Source organism: Macrobrachium nipponense, chromosome 41 (assembly GCF_015104395.2).
Source record: "Macrobrachium nipponense isolate FS-2020 chromosome 41, ASM1510439v2, whole genome shotgun sequence".
NCBI lineage: Eukaryota > Metazoa > Arthropoda > Malacostraca > Decapoda > Palaemonidae > Macrobrachium > Macrobrachium nipponense.
In genome coordinates, this window is record NC_061102.1 from 34090476 (window position 1) to 34109513 (window position 19038).

Genomic DNA, 19038 nt, shown 5'->3' on the forward strand with positions numbered 1-19038 from the left:
GTGAAATCATCCAAAGTAATACTGATGTAAAAAAAAAGAAACGTTCAGAGTACCGTGGTTTTTAAAGATAAGGAACTACCTGGGAGTGTCACTCTGAGGTGAAAAAGGGAAGGTACTTGCAAACACTGATTGACTAATTTTGTTTTGAGAAGAACTTCTGAATCTGTTAACATAGAATGCAAGGAACAACATCTCAAACCTGAAAGGAACTCTGGAGGAAGAGGCAATGTACATCAGGATGTACTAGGATCAAAGAAGTTGAAGAAGAGGGTCCTCAAACTGTAGCTGCTCCTCAAACTCGGCAATCATTAAACCCATTAGGGTAAAGTTGTTTGAACTGAGGAAAATCTGAATGTGATTTCAAGCTTTTTAAAAAAAGGTATAAAATTGATGAGACACTTAACAGGATGGCAGATACGCATATTTTGTATATTTTTTTAATGGTCAGACTGTAGGGCAGACCTATTGTCTTATGCACAGAATGAAAAACAAGGGGGAACTGGGAATTATTCCTTACAGCTGAAGGTTCAAGATTACCAGGAGCAGGTTAATCCTTAACCATTGATATCCTGTTGTTGTGGAATGTTAACAGAAAGCTTGTTACCAGATCAGTAAACAAAAAGTAGAAAGAAGAGATACAACCATCAACAGGTTAAGAATTAGCCATTCTTCTTAAAGTGGTTATTTGTTCTATTTAAAAATTGTAAATTCTCCCAGCTGTCAGCATTGTAATTAATAAGAAACAGTAAACTGTATTCTTTTGTGTTTTCCCAGATACTTCTCAAGTAGAACAATTGCAAAACAGACACTGCAAATATTCCATTTACCATCCCTAATGGAAAATTTATAGGTTAAAATAACAAGGAAAATCCATACAGACCAAGAAGATATGAGGGCAAGAAACTGGATACAGCTTGATGGTTATTCTGTGTGTTTCATGAAATTGAAGAAGAGATAAACTGAATGCAGAGTGCTTCAGATCCAGAAAATGAATGTTGTGACATCTGTATAGAATTGAAAACCAGAGAAGTGGTGTCCCATCCTGGATTTTGGTACGCATAAATTGAAAAATCTTGCTGAAGGACTGTTTTCAGATAAGTGACTTACCAAACAATTAAAAGCTGTAAGCTTTCTTACCTGGCAGTCAAAAATTCAAATTATGAATTTGGTGGCGGCGGCGCTGCCATTGTTAGTGTAGGTGATACAGAACTCGCCCACTTTCGGGAATACCCAGTACATACTTCCAAGCTAACCATTGTCAATTTGTTTTCTGCCAACTACAGAGTAACATCGGTGGTTTTTGCAGTAAACTTTTCATCGCCATCTTGCAGTTTTCTCTCATATTTGGTGAGCTACAATTTGGTGGTTGTTTTTTCTGGATTAGCTGCTTTTGTAGCTTTCATTTAGCTAATTAGAGTTTAGCTTTAGAATGTCAGACTCTAGTTCATCTTCAGTTAAGTTTTGCAGCAATGGCTTCAAAACTAGAATGGCTAAGCTTTGTTATGATCTGCACTTTTAAGTGCATAAAGTGTAGGGGACAGATATGCAGCAAAGACTTAACTTGCAATGAGTGTCAGGACACAGATGAGCAAGGGTGGAAGAACTCTGAGTCTCATTTAGAGAAGATGGAGAAAGATAGGAAGAAGAAAGTGGCTCTTAGAGCTGGGAGTAAGTCTCGTATTGATGTAACTCCTTTGCTTTTAGAGGCGAAGAAGTCTTCTTTTTCTTCCCTTCTGTTACCCAACATCTCTCCTATTGTTAGTCCTCGTACTTCATTGCCACTAACTCCAGTCCAGGTAGCCCATGCTTCTGATTCTAACACCATTGCCAGCTTAGAGTCCAAAAATGGACGAGAAGTTCAAAATTTTGGCCAAATCTGTGATGGATTTGGATTTTTCCTTTCATGCTTTTGTGGAAAAATTGAGTATTACTGAAAAGATAAGTGTTATGTCCGAGGAGATGGCTGTCCGTTACCCTATTTCTCCTAGACAAAGGTCCCTGTCCTGCTCTCCCGCAACCAGGAGAAGACATACCGGAGGTCGAAGGGAGACTGGGGTGGGTTTGCCCATGAGCAGTATTCCGACTCAGTTGAGCCTGTTGACTCGAGTGTGTCGACTAAATGCCATTGGAAGGGTGTAGATGTTAGTGAGGTGCAGTTTTCCTCTGAATCGGATGTGTCGTTGCCTGAAAAGAAGCGACAGATATGGAGTGCTGTGGTGTTGTGTCCTTTAAAGAGGCATGCCTCGTTTGCGGACTGTACAACTCCGCCAGTGAAGAACTCGAAGGAGCAGTGGAGTCCTCAGCAATCCTGTAGTTTTGCACCTGCACAGGCCTTTTGAAATTCACTTCAGTCGTCTCCTGAGATTACTATAGTTCAGACTGGCGACAATTGCTCTCAAGCGCCGACACAATCACAATCTGATCAGCACTCACGTTCTTGCGCTGTCAACTCCCCTCGTAGTTCGTCGAGAGGAGTTTTGACTCGTTTGCCTCCTGCAGCTTGTAGCGCTTGGCCTGATGGTCGCTCGTCTTCTAAGAAGATTTGTTCGACTGCCACTGCTTCGACTTCCACGACTTCGACTCTATAGATCGAGCGCTTTGGGAGATTAGGCATCGTTTGGTCCTTTCAGACATCAACTCCAAGAGCTTATGGGTTTCTTGAAGAAAGCAATAACCTAAAGAAGAGGAAGATGGTTTGTTGATCAGTTATATCAGAGGAAGAGGAACAGGAGCAGGAGTTGAAATCTTCGTCAGTTACTCAAGTCTCTTTAGGTTTTTACTAACTATGTATGCAGACATTTTGGAACCAGCATCGTCTTCATCACCGCCTTCTATGTTCGTGATGGATAGGAAGGTAGTATCTTCAGCATTGCCGAAGTTAGTCCTTTCTCAGTCCACCAAGAAAGTGTTTAAGGAGTTGAATGAGTGGTTGGCAGAGAAGCGGGAGTCTGGTAAAGCTTCATTTGCCTATCCCCCCTGTAAGCTTCAAAACAAGACATCGGTTTTACACGACTGGAGAAGTTCCTTCCTTGGGAGTCTGTGCCTCCTCTTAAGGGGATTTCTCGGGTTTAGTGGACTCGAACAGAGGATCGGCCTTTGCGGCTGCAAAAGTAATGTTTTCCACCCCTGATTTTGATCACCTGGTTCAAAACTTGTTCAAGGTGATTGAAGTATTTAGTTTTTTGGACTGGACAATTGCAGCATCAGCCAGGAAAATAGAGAAGTGTCAGTCTTTGGAAGAGGAGTTTCCTACAGACTGGCTTAATGTTTTATCCTGGGTGGATAAAGCTGTTAGAGACAGGTTGAGTGAACTAGCCGTCCTGTTTACAATGGGAGTACTTAAAAAGAAGGAGTTGTGGTGCTCTTTTGCGTCCAGAGGAGTAACAAGTAATCAGAAGTCAGCGTTAATGTTTTCTCCCATTAGTAAGTCCCGCCTGTTCCCAGAAGAGACTATTCAACAGGTATTGTTGGATTTGAAGAAGAAATCTACTAAAGACCTCTTGACTCAGTCAGCAAGACATCCGAAGGATTCTCCCAATACAGTCCGAAGGATTCTCCCAATACAGGAACTCTCCTGCTACAGGAACTAAGCGTCTCAGTGGCACGGTCGGTATGGTGTGTGCTTGCCACCTCCTTGGTCGTGAGTTCGATTCTCGGGCATGCCACTGAGGTGTAAGAGATGTGTATTTCTGGTGATAGAAGTTCACTCTCGACGTGGTTTGGAAGTCACATAAAGCAGATGGTCCCGTTGCTGAATAACCACCGGTTCCATGCAACGTAAAAACACCATGCAAACAACCTACAGGAACTAAATCTTCTCCTCTTCAGAAGCATCCATTTTGAGGGGGTAAAACCAGAATTCAGAACAGACTGAGGACTAACTTGTGAGTGCCAGCTAAGTTGACCAAGAAGGTCCTTCACACCTATAGGAGCGAGACTCCACTACTACTGGGAGGAATGGAGTTTTTCAATTCAGAGCCCTCTGCTTTGGACTAAAGATGGTTCCCCAAGTATTTATCCGTGTCCTCACTCTGGGAAAATGGCTACATCTGTTGGGGATCAATGCAGCCTTTTATTTGGGTGATTGGCTCCTGAGTTCCAAGTCGATTTGTCAGTGTGTGAAGGACTTAGAAAAGACATAGAAAAGACATTAAATCTGACTCAACAAGTGGGAATCAAAATAAATATCAAGAAATCCCAATTATCTCCGACTCAACAGATTCCATATTTAAGGATGATTCTGGACTCTCTAGCTTTTTGGGTTTTTAACTCCCCAAAGAGAATAGAGTCATGTTTAAGAACAGTATAACAATTTAAAAATTTCTAGTTCGCCCGTCATGCTCAGCTCTAGTCTGGATGAGTCTCCTCAGAACCTTTGCGTCAGTGGAGAGTTTTGTAACCTTAGGCTGTCTCCACATGAGGTCTCTCCAATTCTATCTGAAGGTAAATTGGAATAGGAAGACATAACCAGACTGGTCGTTTTTCCTTTGATGAAAGAAATAAAGTCAGATCTTCATTGGTGGCTTTCGACGGAGAGACTTCAGGAGAGACTTTCACTAGTCTAGATGAACCCCGACCTAGAGTTCTTTTCAGATGCATCGGACAGGGGATGGGGAGCTCTCTTAGGAGACAGTAGAGTCTTAGGTTTTCGGACGGAACAAGAGAAGAGAGTACACATAAATGTGAAGGAGTTGAAGGTGATTCTTCTGAGTTTACAGACATTTGCTCCTCTAGTTGCTGGAAGAAGGGTAGCCATTTACATAGACAACAACACTACGGCGCTATCGTATGTGTGAAAACAAGGAGGGACTCACTCTTTCTCTCTTAACGGAGTGGTGGAAGACCTTCTCTGGGCAAACGATTCCAAGCTCATTCTTTTTCCAAGGTTCGTTCAAGGAAGAATGAACGTCTTGGCAGACAAACTGAGCCACTCAAACAAGGTCCTTCCGACAGAATGGACTCTGAATGAGAGAGTTTGCCAAGATTTGTGGAGATTATGGGGGAAACCAGCTGTAGATCTCTTTGCCATCTCAAGGAACAATCGTCTTCCAATTTTCTGTTCTCCGGTTCCAGACCTGCTAGTGTGGAGAACGGATGCAATGCTTCTAGACTGGATGGGCCTCGACATGTATGCGTTTCCCCCCTTCGGTCTTGTAAGAGAAGTCATCAACAAATTTCAGTCACATCAGAATGTGTCAATTACTCTCGTGCCCCCCTTTTGGTCCAGGAAAGAGTGGTTCCCAGATCTCCTCAAGCTTCTGGTGGACTTCCCCAGGCTCCTACCACAAGGTCCATGTCTTCTCAAATAACCCTACTTCAACAGGTATCATCAAGGGTTGTCCACTCTGTCGGAACCCTTGTCAGAGCGAAAGTTTTTTTTGCAGAGAGCGGCAGAGGCTATTGCAAAATTTAGAAGCGCTTCTTCCAAACTCTATCAGTTGAACAGGAGAATTTTTAGGATGTAGTGCAGACAAAGTCATGTCTCTTCTTCTGCGACCTCTATATCAGAAATAGCAGTTTCTGTTATATCTGAGGGACTCAAGAAAGCTATCCACCTCTTCTATTAAAGGTTGTAGGTCTATGTTTTCTTCCGTTTTTAAGCGTAGAGGCATTGACATCTTGAATAATCAGATCAGTGACCTCATTAAATCTTTTGAGTCCTCAAAAGTAGCGAAGCCTGGGTAGGTGGATTGGAACTTAGATGTGGTTTTAAGATGGGATTTCTAATCCCCAGTTCGAGCCCTTAAATTCTTTGTCTCTGAGGGATCTAATGAAGAAGACTTTGTTTTTAGTTGCCTTAGCTACAGTGGGTAGAGTAAGTGAAATCCAGGCTATTTGGTTCACTCAGAGTAATGCAGTGTTCGTACACTAGAGATTTTCAAGCAAAGAACGAGGACCCATCGAATCCATGGCCTTGCTCTTTTTGTGATGAAGAACCTAACGGACATAATGGGACCAGAAGAGGAGGAACGTACGTTATGTCCTTCTAGAGCCATCAGATATTATACTATCTGCATAGGACGGAGACATTACAAGGAAGTTCGAATCGATTATGGTGTTCGGTGAGTGACCCCTCCCGTCCTCTCTCAAAGAATGCGATTTTGTTCTTCCTGAGAAGCTTGATTATGGAAGCTCATGCGCAAATCCAAGATGAAGCTCTTCTGGATTATGGAAGCTCATATGCAAGTCCAAGATGAAGCTCTTAACGTATTGAAAGTGAAGGCTCATGAAATTCACGCAGTGGTGACTTCTTTAGCATTTAGACATACGTAATATGTCTCTATCCTCCATCCTGCAAACGACGTTCTGGAGGTCAAAATAGGTGTTTTCGTCACATTACCTGAAGGACATGAGTATGTTTTTTAAAATTGTTATAGGTTGGAACTGTTGTCTATAGCTGGCATGGTGTTGGGAGAGGAAGCATAGGGGGACCTCTTTCCCTCTACTAGCTCCTCACCTTGTAATTTTTAAGGTTTCTGGGAAGCCTGGGGGTACAATGTACCCAGAGTACCCCCCAGTTTTTATGGTTAGGGTTGTAGCTTATTCTTATTTTTAGTGTAGGTGATGGTTCTGTGGATTGATTGTCTGGTCTTTGCCCAGGGCAAGGGCAAACTTTTGACTTTAGTTAACCATCAGTGAACCTCCATGTTACAAAATGCCACCATTAGTAGGGAAGATCCTGGCCATTGCTGCCACGTCTCCTACAATTGATTGAACGCCAACCAGAGGCAGTATCCACCTGCAACTGCTCTCTCACCAGGTAAGGTACTGCAAAAATTAAGCTGTCCATTTACCCACCTTCATGGAAATGTGGATTCAGCTTTGTAATTGTTTGGTAATCATTTATGTGAAAATATTTTTATAATAAAATAAGGTTTTGCATATACTTACCAAACAATTACATAAATAGAGCCGTCCCTCCTCCCCACAGATGGATGTTGCAGCTCAATGAATTGACAATAGCAGTACCGGGTATTCCCAAAAGTGGACGGGTAGTGTATCACCTACACTAATGATGGCAGTGCCGCCGCCGCCAAATAATTTGAATGTTCGACTGCGAGGTAAGAAAGCTTACAGCTTTGTAATTGTTTGGTAAGTATATGTGAAACCTTATTTTATTATACAAATATTTCATTACTTCAAATGCTTTGTTACTATTGGAGACCCACGCAAAAGCTCTGATGTCACGTTGTTAACTTTTTCAACCAGAGTTGGAATGCTCCCATGGAAACAGTATTCTGAAATGGCAGTGAGGAAATGGGGAAGGCTGAAGTAAAATTAGGGTCTGGACTATATCAAAGTTCCTTGTATGTAGTGCAAATACAGTATTCTACCAAATATGTTTCATAAAAAATAACTTCAAAGCTCTATAAAAATTAGTACTCCTTGATGAAAATGCAAAACTTCGCCAGGGAGAAGTAACAGTTCTTCCAAAACATGAATGTTCTCCACCAGTCATCAAAATTTCTATTATCCTGAGGCCCTGTGTGCTACTATCTGACCACTGGAGCACAATACTTGACAGAAATCTGCAAAAAGATGGCGAGTAGAGAAGAAAATTCTGTTGACTGAGCCACAAACAAATTCTAGCTTAGACTTGAGACTCAAGAAGCAGAGGAACATGAAAGCATTTGACTTATAGTGAGAGCCACTGTTTTGAACTTGATCCTAATCACTCGTGAAGGAAAGATTTAGGGGACTGCTTGAGAAAAATCACTGTTCACTCTCAAAGTGAGTGAGGGTCTGGAAATCCATCTCTTAGGCAGGGCAAAACATAGGTGCAGACCAAGACTTAGAAATGAGAAAATGTTTTGTGGGTATGAAAAGAAAAGGGAGAGATCTGATAGCTCCTTTCCTTGTGGAGCATGTTATCACGATGTCTTTGAGTCCTTTCTCAAGAAAATTTTGTGAAGAAACCTGTTTACTTCTAAAAGACCATAGAGTTGATACTGACTTTCCAAATGTAACATGTGGCTTCCTTCTCATACATGCAGGATGAACTACGTAAACTGAATGGTTTTTATCTGACATTTTTCAAGATTAAAACTGAAGGTTGCAATAATAGCAGAAGTTATTACCATATATTTAGCAGTGGCTTTGTGTCTTAGTGTTTAGCCAAGGTATTACTTTATCTTCCTTTCTGGACATTTGTTTATTTTGTTATCTAGCTTATATCTACTAGTGCATATATACTGCATATAAAAAAAATTATGCATATAAGTTTTATTGTTTGTTTTTTGGTATAAATGTGGTTTGTTCTTATGGTAACTTGCTATATAGACATACTGTATGGGAGAGGGATGGACCTTTAAATAGATGAAACTTGTTAACAACCCCCATCCCCCCAGTTCAAGCCCGGACTCATGAAGGATATAGAAAATGGTCAAGGCTACTTGTATTTTTTCATTTTTAAAGATTTTACAGTATTTTTGGGATTATGCACAGATAATATTAAGTAAGGGAGAGCAAATAGTATATTGAGAAATGAAAATTACTCCCAGTAGGTAAAGAATAATGTAGTGATTATATACAGTTGCTACCTTGAATACTATCAAGGATTGATATCATCAATTCCAGGATGAATCACACAGAAGATGATGCAGTCAGACCCATTTCTTTCACACTTAATTCGAGTTTAAAGTTAGAAGATACAGTACTCAGGCAGTCCCCAGTTATTGGCGATACAGGTTTATGGCGCTTGTCTAGCACCATAAAATCTTAAATTTATGGCGCCATAACGGGACGAGTTCCGGTTATTGGCTTCATAAGGATGCTTATGGCTCGCCATAAGTGCCATAAATCACTGAATTTTCGATTAATGGCGATTTTTGCTTATTTGCACACCCCCAGGAACGGAACCCCCGCGATAACCGGGGACTGCCTGTACTGTATGCTAATCATTTTATCACTGAACAGTATTTATTCATATATATTTGTAGGTAGTATGGTTGAATTTCCTCATGTATATTGCTGTTGATATAGTTTAATTTACTTTTCTATAAACTGATGTGCTTACCCTTCAACCATTTCTCTGATGGAGAAGTTTGGCAGTTTTTATGACTAATTTTTTACTATAATGGAACAATGTTGTTAAGGATACTGTTAGAAAAAGTCCATGTTGCCCACTGGAAATGCTTTTGTTGGATTTTCTACACAGATCACAAACATGAATTCATTTGAGTTTTCTTTTTGATATAAATTTGTTTTTCATTCATATATGTATTGTAAAGTTCTTTCCCACATGTATATAAATGGTTACTGTAATATTGGTTTATGAAATTCCTCTAAAAATATGATTTTGTTCATGAAACTTACCTGTCAGATATATATATAGCTGTATTTTCTGAAGTCCGACAGAATTTTAAAAACTTCCGACCACACGCAGTGGTCGGCCAGGTGGTTAGTACCCATTCCCGCCGCTGGGAGGGGCGGGTATCAGGAACCATTCCCATTTTCTATTCATAATTTTTCTGTCGCCGGTGCTGAAAACACCTGTTTTCAGTACCTCCGTCTTAGGATTTTGGAAACTTCATTGCCGCTAAGTATCCTAATTGTCTTTTGATTTATTTACTTGGATTTGTGGCTAGACATACGCTATCTTAAATTGATTTGAATTTGATTCATTTTTGCTTAAAATATCTGAATCTAGTTAGGCTAGTTTCAAACGGGGTTGTCTGCAAAGATAGGGTGTGGCTACCGAAAGCTTCGGTAGATCCGCACTTGGTATGTACGAGGGGTATGGGTCTTCCTTCTTTGTTGAGATTTGTCATGTAAGGAGTGTGAGACTTTGTCTATTCCGTAAGGAAGACGTATGATTCGTATGTACGCAATTAATCAGTAAACATGTCTAATTCCGTAAGGAAGACGTATGATTCGTATGTACGCAATTAATCAGTAACAAAAGTCAGGGTAGTGAACCTGCTAACCTTCCTGTAGACTTTATTTTGCCTAACCCTGTAGTATGGCCTACGGGCTATGAATATGTCTACGAGAGGTGCTCGCTCTCCTTCATTGCTGTGAAGTGCTACTTCTGTAATTGTTACTCCTAACCCTGCAGGTATTGCCTTCGGGCCCTAAGCAGTGTCTGTAGAGGAATTGCCCTTTCTCTGATACTCTTTCGATTCGTAACTTAGAATCGAAAGTGCTTGCTTTAGAGAGTAAAAGTGAAGTGCAGAAGTGCAGTGATACCCCTTGTGTAGTGGAGGGTGCGTCAGATCGGCCTCGTTTCGCCTCTAGGCCGGGACCTCTGCTTGACTCCCAGGACCCGGGGAGGGAGCATGTCGAAAGCCTAAGGAGGGTTACAAGGAACCCCCACCGATCTGGCGTGCCTTCGGCAGTTTCTGATGAAAATCCCAGACTGCCAAAGTGCGTGCGCGTGCACGAATCCTGAAAGTTTGCTTCTCGTCCTCCGAAGCGTCCTCTCCGTGCAGGGGTTGGAGCTTTCGGAAGGACTCGCGCCCTCTAAATAGAAGCTTTATAGAAGAGGACGCTTCACGTCCTCTCTCTCTCTCTCGTTATGCGTTTCAGTGAGAAGTAAGAAGGCGAACGTCGCCTGAACTTGTGTCCGTCTTTCCACCTGAGAAATACGTAAAAGAAGTCATAGTAGCAGGAAGCTTTTGAGAGCGGACGCCTGCGACGCTCGGATGGACTCCAGGTGCGCGCGGGTGCACGCCAAGTGGACGCCGAGCGCGCTCCAGTGGGACGCCAGAGCACGCTAGGTGTGTCGCCTGGCTGAACGTTTCTGTTGAACTCTTCAAGCTCTTGTTTCAGATTTGGGCCTAAAGAATTTTTACCTCTACCTTCGGTGATACCTTCTACCTCACCTGCAAAGAATGTGAAGTAGGCCATGCTTCGGAGGAAGCTTAAAGTGAACAGACAACTTCTTCTTCGAAACCCAGCAAGACATCGGGTTTCGTGAATTCAAGAGGTCTCTGTCAATTAATATTGCTTTTCCCATAGGTGGATGGAGTTAAGGAAGATCTCGTTTGCTCTACCGCAACCTTTGCCATTCTGCCAATAAATGTAAGTTGCCACTACCGCAGTCAAGACTTTGCGATAAGGCAGTTACGGGTTATGTAAGGCTCGATGTCCTGCACGTCAGGACTCTCGGCAACGTTCAGTAGGATTCTTGCAAAGGCACTCATCAAAAGGACGCTCTTCAGGAAAGCGCAAGACAGGACTTCCTTTGCCATACTGCCAATAATTTTAAGCTTTAGCAGGCATTAGTTGTGATACGGGAGAGGAAGCTGGTTGGAGAGTTTCTTCCTCTTCCCAGGATAATTTTCCAAGCTTTTTAGCCCATCTGAAAGGGTTTTTCAGATGATAGATTTTGTTAGTTTCTAGTCGGGACTACGCTGCCGAATTGAACATCGTCGTTCTACTTGCCGTAAGCCCAGTCTCTTAACAGGATTCTTGCCCCTTCCTCGTTTGAGACGGGAATCGAAAAATTAAATGCTCGACTCCCTGGATTACGTTTTGTCAATTCAGTGACTTTCCCCCATTGACAATATACTTTCGTTTTGTCAAGTAAGTGGGTATCCCCTCTGACAAAATATCTCTTTGTCCCGTAAATGGGTTAGTTCTCATTGACAAACATCTCATTAACTTGATATTGCGTAAGCGAATAAGCTCTTATTGACAAGATTCGGAAGAGCTCTCATTCGTCATTCGCAGACTCGTACAAGAAATAGACTTGTAGACTACGTCAATGAACGCTTATGTCCAATAACATAAGAAGCTTGAGCTGACTGCTTCGACTGCTTCGATTCTCTTAAGTTTTGTTCATGAAACTTGCCTGTCAGATAGTATGTAGCTGTATTTCCGAATTCAGCTATATATATGTCTGCCAGGTAAGTAGGAACAAACTTTATTGTGATATAATTTCATTTTTTGCCTTGCGTTATTCTACTTTTGGTTGGTTCAAGTCATATACGCTTGCTGTAGTTACCTCTTCGGATGGCAACCGAGAGGTCTATTGTCTATTTTAAGGACATTTAATCGTTACTTTGCCTGCAGCCTTCCAGGAGTTTCCGATTTATCTTTTACCGTTGTATGGTAGTGTTCTGACGACACAAACGCATCTATATATTTAGCGTTTTCTGTTACGCTTAAATATACCAGCTTGAGAGTCTTTCTGCTCAAAAAATAACGGACCTATTTCTTCGTAGAATAGGGTAGCTGGCAACCCAGACAAAGTTAAGAGACGACGTTCGTAAGCTGCTTGCTGCTGCTGTCACGCTGTGTCTGTCCTCCAGTCCAACCGAGCCAGTAACAGATCGTGCGCTGTCATGCACGGTAGGTTACGTCTTTCTCTCCTGCGGGATTGACTGACGGTTACGTCTCTCCTGCGGGATTGACTGACTATCTGTATCTCTGTCCTACAATCACGGACTTTAGCCTAAGATTGAGGGGATTTCTTACGTGAATGAATAAACGTTGCATTCGTTTTGCCTTACTATGTTCAACAGAGTTATCTCTTAATCCTTTCGGTGCTCGTTACCGCACGGTATGGAACTACGAGTCTACCGCACTTTTATTTGCTCTCCTGCTTAGGCAAAGCGCAGCCTTATTTAGGGAAGTAAGCATACTCGGGGAGGGAATGGATGAGCTTGCTGGGGACCATTTCCTTCCTGAAGAAGTTTGTTTCCCCGAATAGACTGCAATTCAGACCACAGTTTTTTCCTACCGGGAAACTGAAAAATTATTCTAGATTTAGGAATGATTCTGAACATCTCTCAGTCGTCTATCACTGAGGTGATAGAAAGAAGGTGCCGACATCTGATAGGGAGGGTTTCAGATGTCCTGGATCTTAATCTGAAAGAAGTAAAAGCGATTCGGTAGTCCCTCCAGTCCTCGAAACGAGTTTTTGGGAACCAGTGGTCCAGATCAACTCTGATATTCCACAGCTCTCTCATATCTTAAGAAGTATCTTCTCTCGGTCCTTGTTCGAGTTTACGAGAAAGAGCCTATTATAACAACAGGCGTAAAATATAACGATCCTCTACAGGTTCGTTACAGGATTGCAAAAGTCCGTACGAATCGTCTCGATCGACGGCAGCAACTATTCACTTCCGAGTGGAATCTTTCTTTAGAAGTAAGTTGAGAGTTGTGTAGACTTTAGGGACGCCCTTTCATTCTTCTCTTCGATATGTTGAGGACGAAGAGGCGGCTTCTTCTCTGCTCCCTTATTCTCGATCCGGGATCGGTACCATTAAACGCCATCCTATGATATTGAACGGGGATGGAGTTTTAGTCTCTTTTCCCCTTTTTCAATCGTTAGGAAATGTAATAAGAGGATTTATGACGTCACAGGGGAGCGACAATGACGCTGATCGCCCCATGTTGGCCTTCAGAATCCTGGGATTCACAGAGGTCACATACTTCCTAGTTCACTTTCCAAGGACCTTTTCCGAGAGAGTCGGTCTACTCTAACTCGAAAAGTACCTATAACCTCTCCGCTCTGAGTCTGACTACGTTCAGACTATCGAGATGTTGACAGGAATAAGATTACCGTCTTCCATTTCCATCTGAAGAATGGGATAAGCTGGCAGTCACAACTATTAAAGAATATGCAAATATGTTGTTGACGGCCTTGGGCTCAGAGATTTGCGTCTGTCAAACAACAAAGCCCTTCACGATCTTTGAGTTCTGTGGAATCTCGAAACTCGCTCACCATCTACTTTTTGTCTCACCTGTTTTCTCGGAGTCAGACACTCGTGCGAGATCAGGCGACATATAGTAGCCCTGAGTTTCTTGTTGACGAAGTCGGTTGCGTTTATACACCCCCGATGATCGTGTAACATGACCAGGTTGGACTGTCAGGCATTCTTCCTTCGGGACTGAATCGCCTTTTTGCTCCTCGCTCCTTTCTCCTGGCACCAGAAGCTCGAGTCAGGAGTTGATTCGCTGACGACGTTGGGTTGCGTTGATACACCCCCAAGGTTTGCTTAGCTTGAATCGCCCAGGCAGTCCAGACACTCATCCTTCAGCGAAGAATAGTGCCTTATGGTCTTCAGGGTACAGCCTTGCTGTCCTTGATTCGTCTGACTGGTCAACTGGTCGGTCACCTGACTTAGTACAGACGGACTGACTGTGCATGTCCAGATCAAGAAGCTTTCAATTTGGAACTTAGACGTAGTCTGAAGTTCTTGATGTTAAAGCATTCGAACCTCTCCTACCTGTTAACTTCTTGCATGTGATCAGGAAGGCCTTCTTCTAACCACCCTAGATACGACAAAGAGGGTTAGTGAAATTTTAAGCCATCGTCACAAGTTTTGGCTTTAGAGAAACACAAGCGGTGTGCTCTCTAAGCCTTCCGTTGTGCTAAGAATGGAAACCCGTTTTGTCCTTGGGCCAGGAGCTTTGAAGCAAGGATGGCATAAGTTAGTGGGCAGGAGCCAGAGAGAGTCCTGTGCCCTGTCGGGTCTCTCAAGTTTTATCTACATAAAACTCAAGAAAGTCGAAGTCATTCGGGCAATCTGCAGTGTTCCGAAAAAGACCAGACTTGCCCATATCGAAGAACACCCTGGCTTTAGTGTTAAGGAGTTCTTTCAAAAATGCTCCTTCATTGTGTTTGCACAAAGATTTGAAATCTTTTTATCTGAATGCTCACGAGGTGAGGGCGCGGCCTCGGAAGCATTTCAACAGAGCATGGCACTCAGCAACATCCTGAGTACCATGTTTTTAGCGGCAAGCAAACCTGTGTGTTCACTTCACACTCCCTGCGAGATGTGAAGATGGCATATGAGATCTGCTGCTCGCTAGGGCCATACGTGTCTGCAGACACAATCTTGGGGGGGGCAAGAAGTACCACTCATCCTATCCTGTAGAAAATGGTTAGGAAGAGCTCTTAATTTAGTTGATGAGTCGCCGACAACGGCGACTTCTTAACTCTTAAGCCTTAGTTAAAACACTTAACTTTGGCTAGGTTGGTCAGGTGGTGATATATTTATCTATATATATGATATACTATATTTTATTTTACTTCTTAGCCCTCATGGTATGGTCAATATGGTCTAGTCACGTCGTGGTCTCGCCCTGTTGACAGATCATCTGGAGTGCACTAGCTATATAGGTCTCTCACCTCGCTGGCAACTCTAGTAGCACAAGCAGACTTACGTGGCAGTAACCACGAAGCCAGCTATGCTAACAGGTGGAACCAAGTTGCATGAACAAAATGATATTGTTATGATACAATAAAGTTTGTTCATACTTACCTGGGCAGATATATATAAATCAAGTACCCACCCACCTCCCCTCAGGGGACAGTGGAAATGAAAATTATGAATAGAAAATGGGTAATGGTTCCTGATACCCGCCTCCCAGCGGCGGGGGATCGGGTACTAACCACCTGGCCGACCACTGCGTGTGTCGGAAGTTTTTAAAATTCTGTCGGACTTCAGAAAATAACAGTATATATATATCTGCCAGGTAAGTATGAACAAACTTTATTGTATCATAACAATATCATTTTTATAATGAGTAAATGTAGACCACTGTAGCATGCATCAGGTATAGATATGTGTTGTTTATTAGGCAGTAAATACTGGTACGTAGTAGGTAACTTCTTGTTGGAAACAGTACTACAGATTGTCTTTTATATGATAAGTTGGAATTTTTTTTATCTTGCAATAACCTGAACATTTTCTTTTTGTTTATTATAGGCTGAGGCTGATTTAAGGAAGGCACAAGCAGATTATGACAGACAAGCAGAAATTACAAAGTTGCTGCTTGAAGGTGTTCGGTGAGTATATTCTTTTAGGTATAATTCTTCAGTAGTCATGTCCAGAATTTAGTGTTATACCCAAAACAAGCTTCCTTTTTGTATGAGAGTATTTTGTTGGTTGGAAGAGCTATTCATATATAAAACAAAGAGAAACCACTTCTTTAAGTTTTGATTAGTTGCCATAAATAGATAACTGTTAATCATTTCTTTTGGTCTAGATACTGAGTTGGCAGGACAAATGGATAGGTGATGGCATTTTCAAGTTTTGTTACATAAATAGGTGGTTGAATTCAGCAAGAACAGATGTATAAATTGAAATGAAGTATTAGAGCTATGAGGCTGTAGGAATTGCTTAAGTTGATCATCTTTTGTATTGATTTTAAAAATCCTGTATAAATTACATTCTCTAGTATTACAGTACGTACTAACAAATCCACAATTGTATATTACATAGAGTACATATATTAACCAGTTTTCAGTTATATGTGTGTATGAGAAGCAATATCTAGCATTAATAAACCATGAGAGTATGACATTTACAAACCCAACTGCCCTCATCTCCACAGCACATGGGTTTGAAATTTTTTTTATTTTTTTTAGTATAAGTTTTTTTATTTCAGTATTACTTACAGTAATTATTTGTTTTTCCCTGTTGTATGTATTTTAATTTGCTTATGATAAGCAACTAATATATATACAGTCATACCCCTGCATTTGAAAGTCCCTACGTACGAAAAATCCAGGTTACAAAGGCAAAGATGAAGATTTTTTTGCTTCTGTGTACGAAAATAATTCAGGTTGCGAAAGGGTGTATGTACTGTAAAGTCCAAGATTTGCCTGGGCCGCCGAGAACAATTTTAAAACTTGTGCACCGCCAACTCAGTAGACTCGCCACCATCCTCCTGCTCTCCCATTGGTTCCTGATGCTAGTCACTGCCGTAAGATCCTGCTCTCCTATTGGTCAGCACCTGTCCCATCATGCATCTACGTAAAGGTGTTCCTCGACCATTTCGTTGCGGCAGCATTATCGTACACACCTGGAATTCGTTCGTTCACATAGATTTCATTTGTTAACGTAAATTCGTGTTAGTGATTTCGCTTTCTTTGTACTGTAAGTTACTTTATTGTGTTGTGTGTGAACTTACGTTATTAGCCATGGGTCCCAAGAATGTTGCTGAAGTTCACAGAAAGAAGAGGATGCTTTCTATGGAGACGAGATGGAGATAATTAAGAAGTACGAAGATGGTATGCGGTTGAGTGTGATCGCTAAGGAATACGGCCGAACTCCGTCGACAATAGGCACCATCCTTAAGCAGAAGGAAGCCATCAAAGCAGGTACACCTTCCAAGGTCGTGAATATTTTTTCCAACAACAGGAGCCACATGCATGATGAGATGGAGAGGCTGCTTCTCCTATGGATTAAGGACAAAGAAATCGCTGGCGATATGATAACCGAGACAGCAATCTGCCAGAATGCCTGCACCATTTTCGGTGATCTGAGTGCTCAGGCTGAAGACGAAGCAGAAGGGACATCGAAGGGAAGGCAACCCCAGACTTCAAGGCTTCTCAGGGGTGGTTTGATAAATTTTGTAAACGGACTGGCATCCATTCGGTGGTACAGCATGGGGAGGCTGCCAGCTTGGACACGAAAGCGGCCCAAGCCTTTGTTAAGACGTTCGACGAGAAGACAATCAAGGAAGGCTACAGTTCTCAGCAAGTCTTCAACTGTGATGAGACTGGCCTTTTTTGGAAAAAAATGCCTTGTCGGACGTACATCACGGAGGAAGAGAAGAAGCTACCCAGGCATAAGCCTATGAAAAGAGGCTTACGCTTGCACTTTGTTCTAACGCCAGTGGGGATTGTAAGGTGAAGCCCCTACTTGTGTATCATTCCGAGACTCCTCAAGCCTTCAAGGCCCACAAAGTGCTAAAGGAGAAGCTTCCAGTGATGTGGAGGGCTAATGTGAAAGCCTGGGTAATGAGACTTTTGTTCACCGAGTGGGTAAATATGTGTTTCGGCCCGACAGTGAAGAAATTCTTGGAAGAGAAATGCCTCCCTCTGAAATGTCTGCTGTTGTTGGACAATGCCCCTGTTCACCCTCCTGGCCTCAAGGAAGATATCCTAGGGGAGTATTCTTTTATCAAGGTTGTTTATCTTCCGCCTAACACCACCCCTCTCCTCCAGCTCATGGACCAGCAAGTGATATCGAACTTCAAGAAGCTGTATACAAAACATCTTTTGTTCATGCAACTTACCTGTCAGATATATATATAGCTGATAATTTCCGACGACCGACAGAATATAAAACTTACGACACACGTAGTGGGAGTCAGGTGGTTAGTACCCATTCCCGCCGCTGGGAGGCGGGTATCAGGAACCATTCCCATTTTCTATTCATAATTTTTATACATGCGACTTACCAGGCAGATATATACTTAGCTATAGACTCCGTCGTCCCGACAGAATTCAAAACTCGCGGCACACGCTACCGGTAGGTCAGGTGATCTACCATTCCCGCCGCTGGGTGGCGGAATCCCAACCATTCCCGTTTTCTGAGCCAGATTTTCTCTGTCGCTGAGGCCGGCAACAACTGTTGTTTGGTCTCTCCTGATTGGAATTCTGCTCATTTGCCGAGAATTGGTTGGACTCATTTGGTGAAGTACTCTTGTTTATTCTCGGGATTGGCATACGCTTATTTTGGACTGGATTAGGACTTGGATTTGGTTTTTTCTATTAAGATGGCTGAAGTTAAAGTAACACCTAAGTTTAGGGTTTGTGCAAGGGAAGAATGCAGAACTAGGTTGTTTAAAGCAGAGGTAGATCCTCATACGCTTTGTAGTAAATGTAGAGGGTCTGAATGTGCGTTTGATAGAACTTGTGCTGAATGTGAAGGGCTTTCGGAGCAAGGATGGAAGGATTTAGCTTCTTATATTAAGAAAAGAGAGAAGGATAGAGCTAGGAAAGCGTCAGCTAGAAGCTCGAGTAGATCTTGTTCTTTTGAGCCTGAATCAGAAATTAACAAACTAGATGATGTTTCTCCCATAACCTCAGGCCCCTTCTCCCTGTGTTGAATCTAAGGATTCATTTTCAGAAATGGAAAAAAATGAGATCCTCGATCAGGGAGCTTCAGGAGCAGCTTAAAGCTATGGAAACACAAGGTAAGAGTGGTGTCAGTGAATACAGTGACCCCAGTGCAGTGGAGGGGCGTCTGATCGGCTCCGCATTGCTCCCTAGGCCTAGACCGCTTCCAAACTCCCAGGACCAGGGGAGGAGAGGAATGTCAAAAGCCGCAGGGAGGATGTGGAGCATCCCCA

At 42.4% G+C, this 19038-nt stretch overlaps 1 protein-coding gene across 4 annotated transcripts in view; it reads left to right on the top strand.

The window, feature by feature from the left end:
- LOC135212664 (endophilin-B1-like) overlaps positions 1–19038 on the top strand; it is a 349729-nt gene that overhangs the window by 210242 nt on the left and 120449 nt on the right. For all 4 annotated transcript variants that reach the window (XM_064246314.1, XM_064246310.1, XM_064246312.1 and 1 more), the window contains one exon: positions 15663–15742. In XM_064246314.1, the coding sequence (XP_064102384.1) occupies positions 15663–15742 (80 nt within the window). The remainder of the gene's footprint in view (positions 1–15662; positions 15743–19038) is intronic.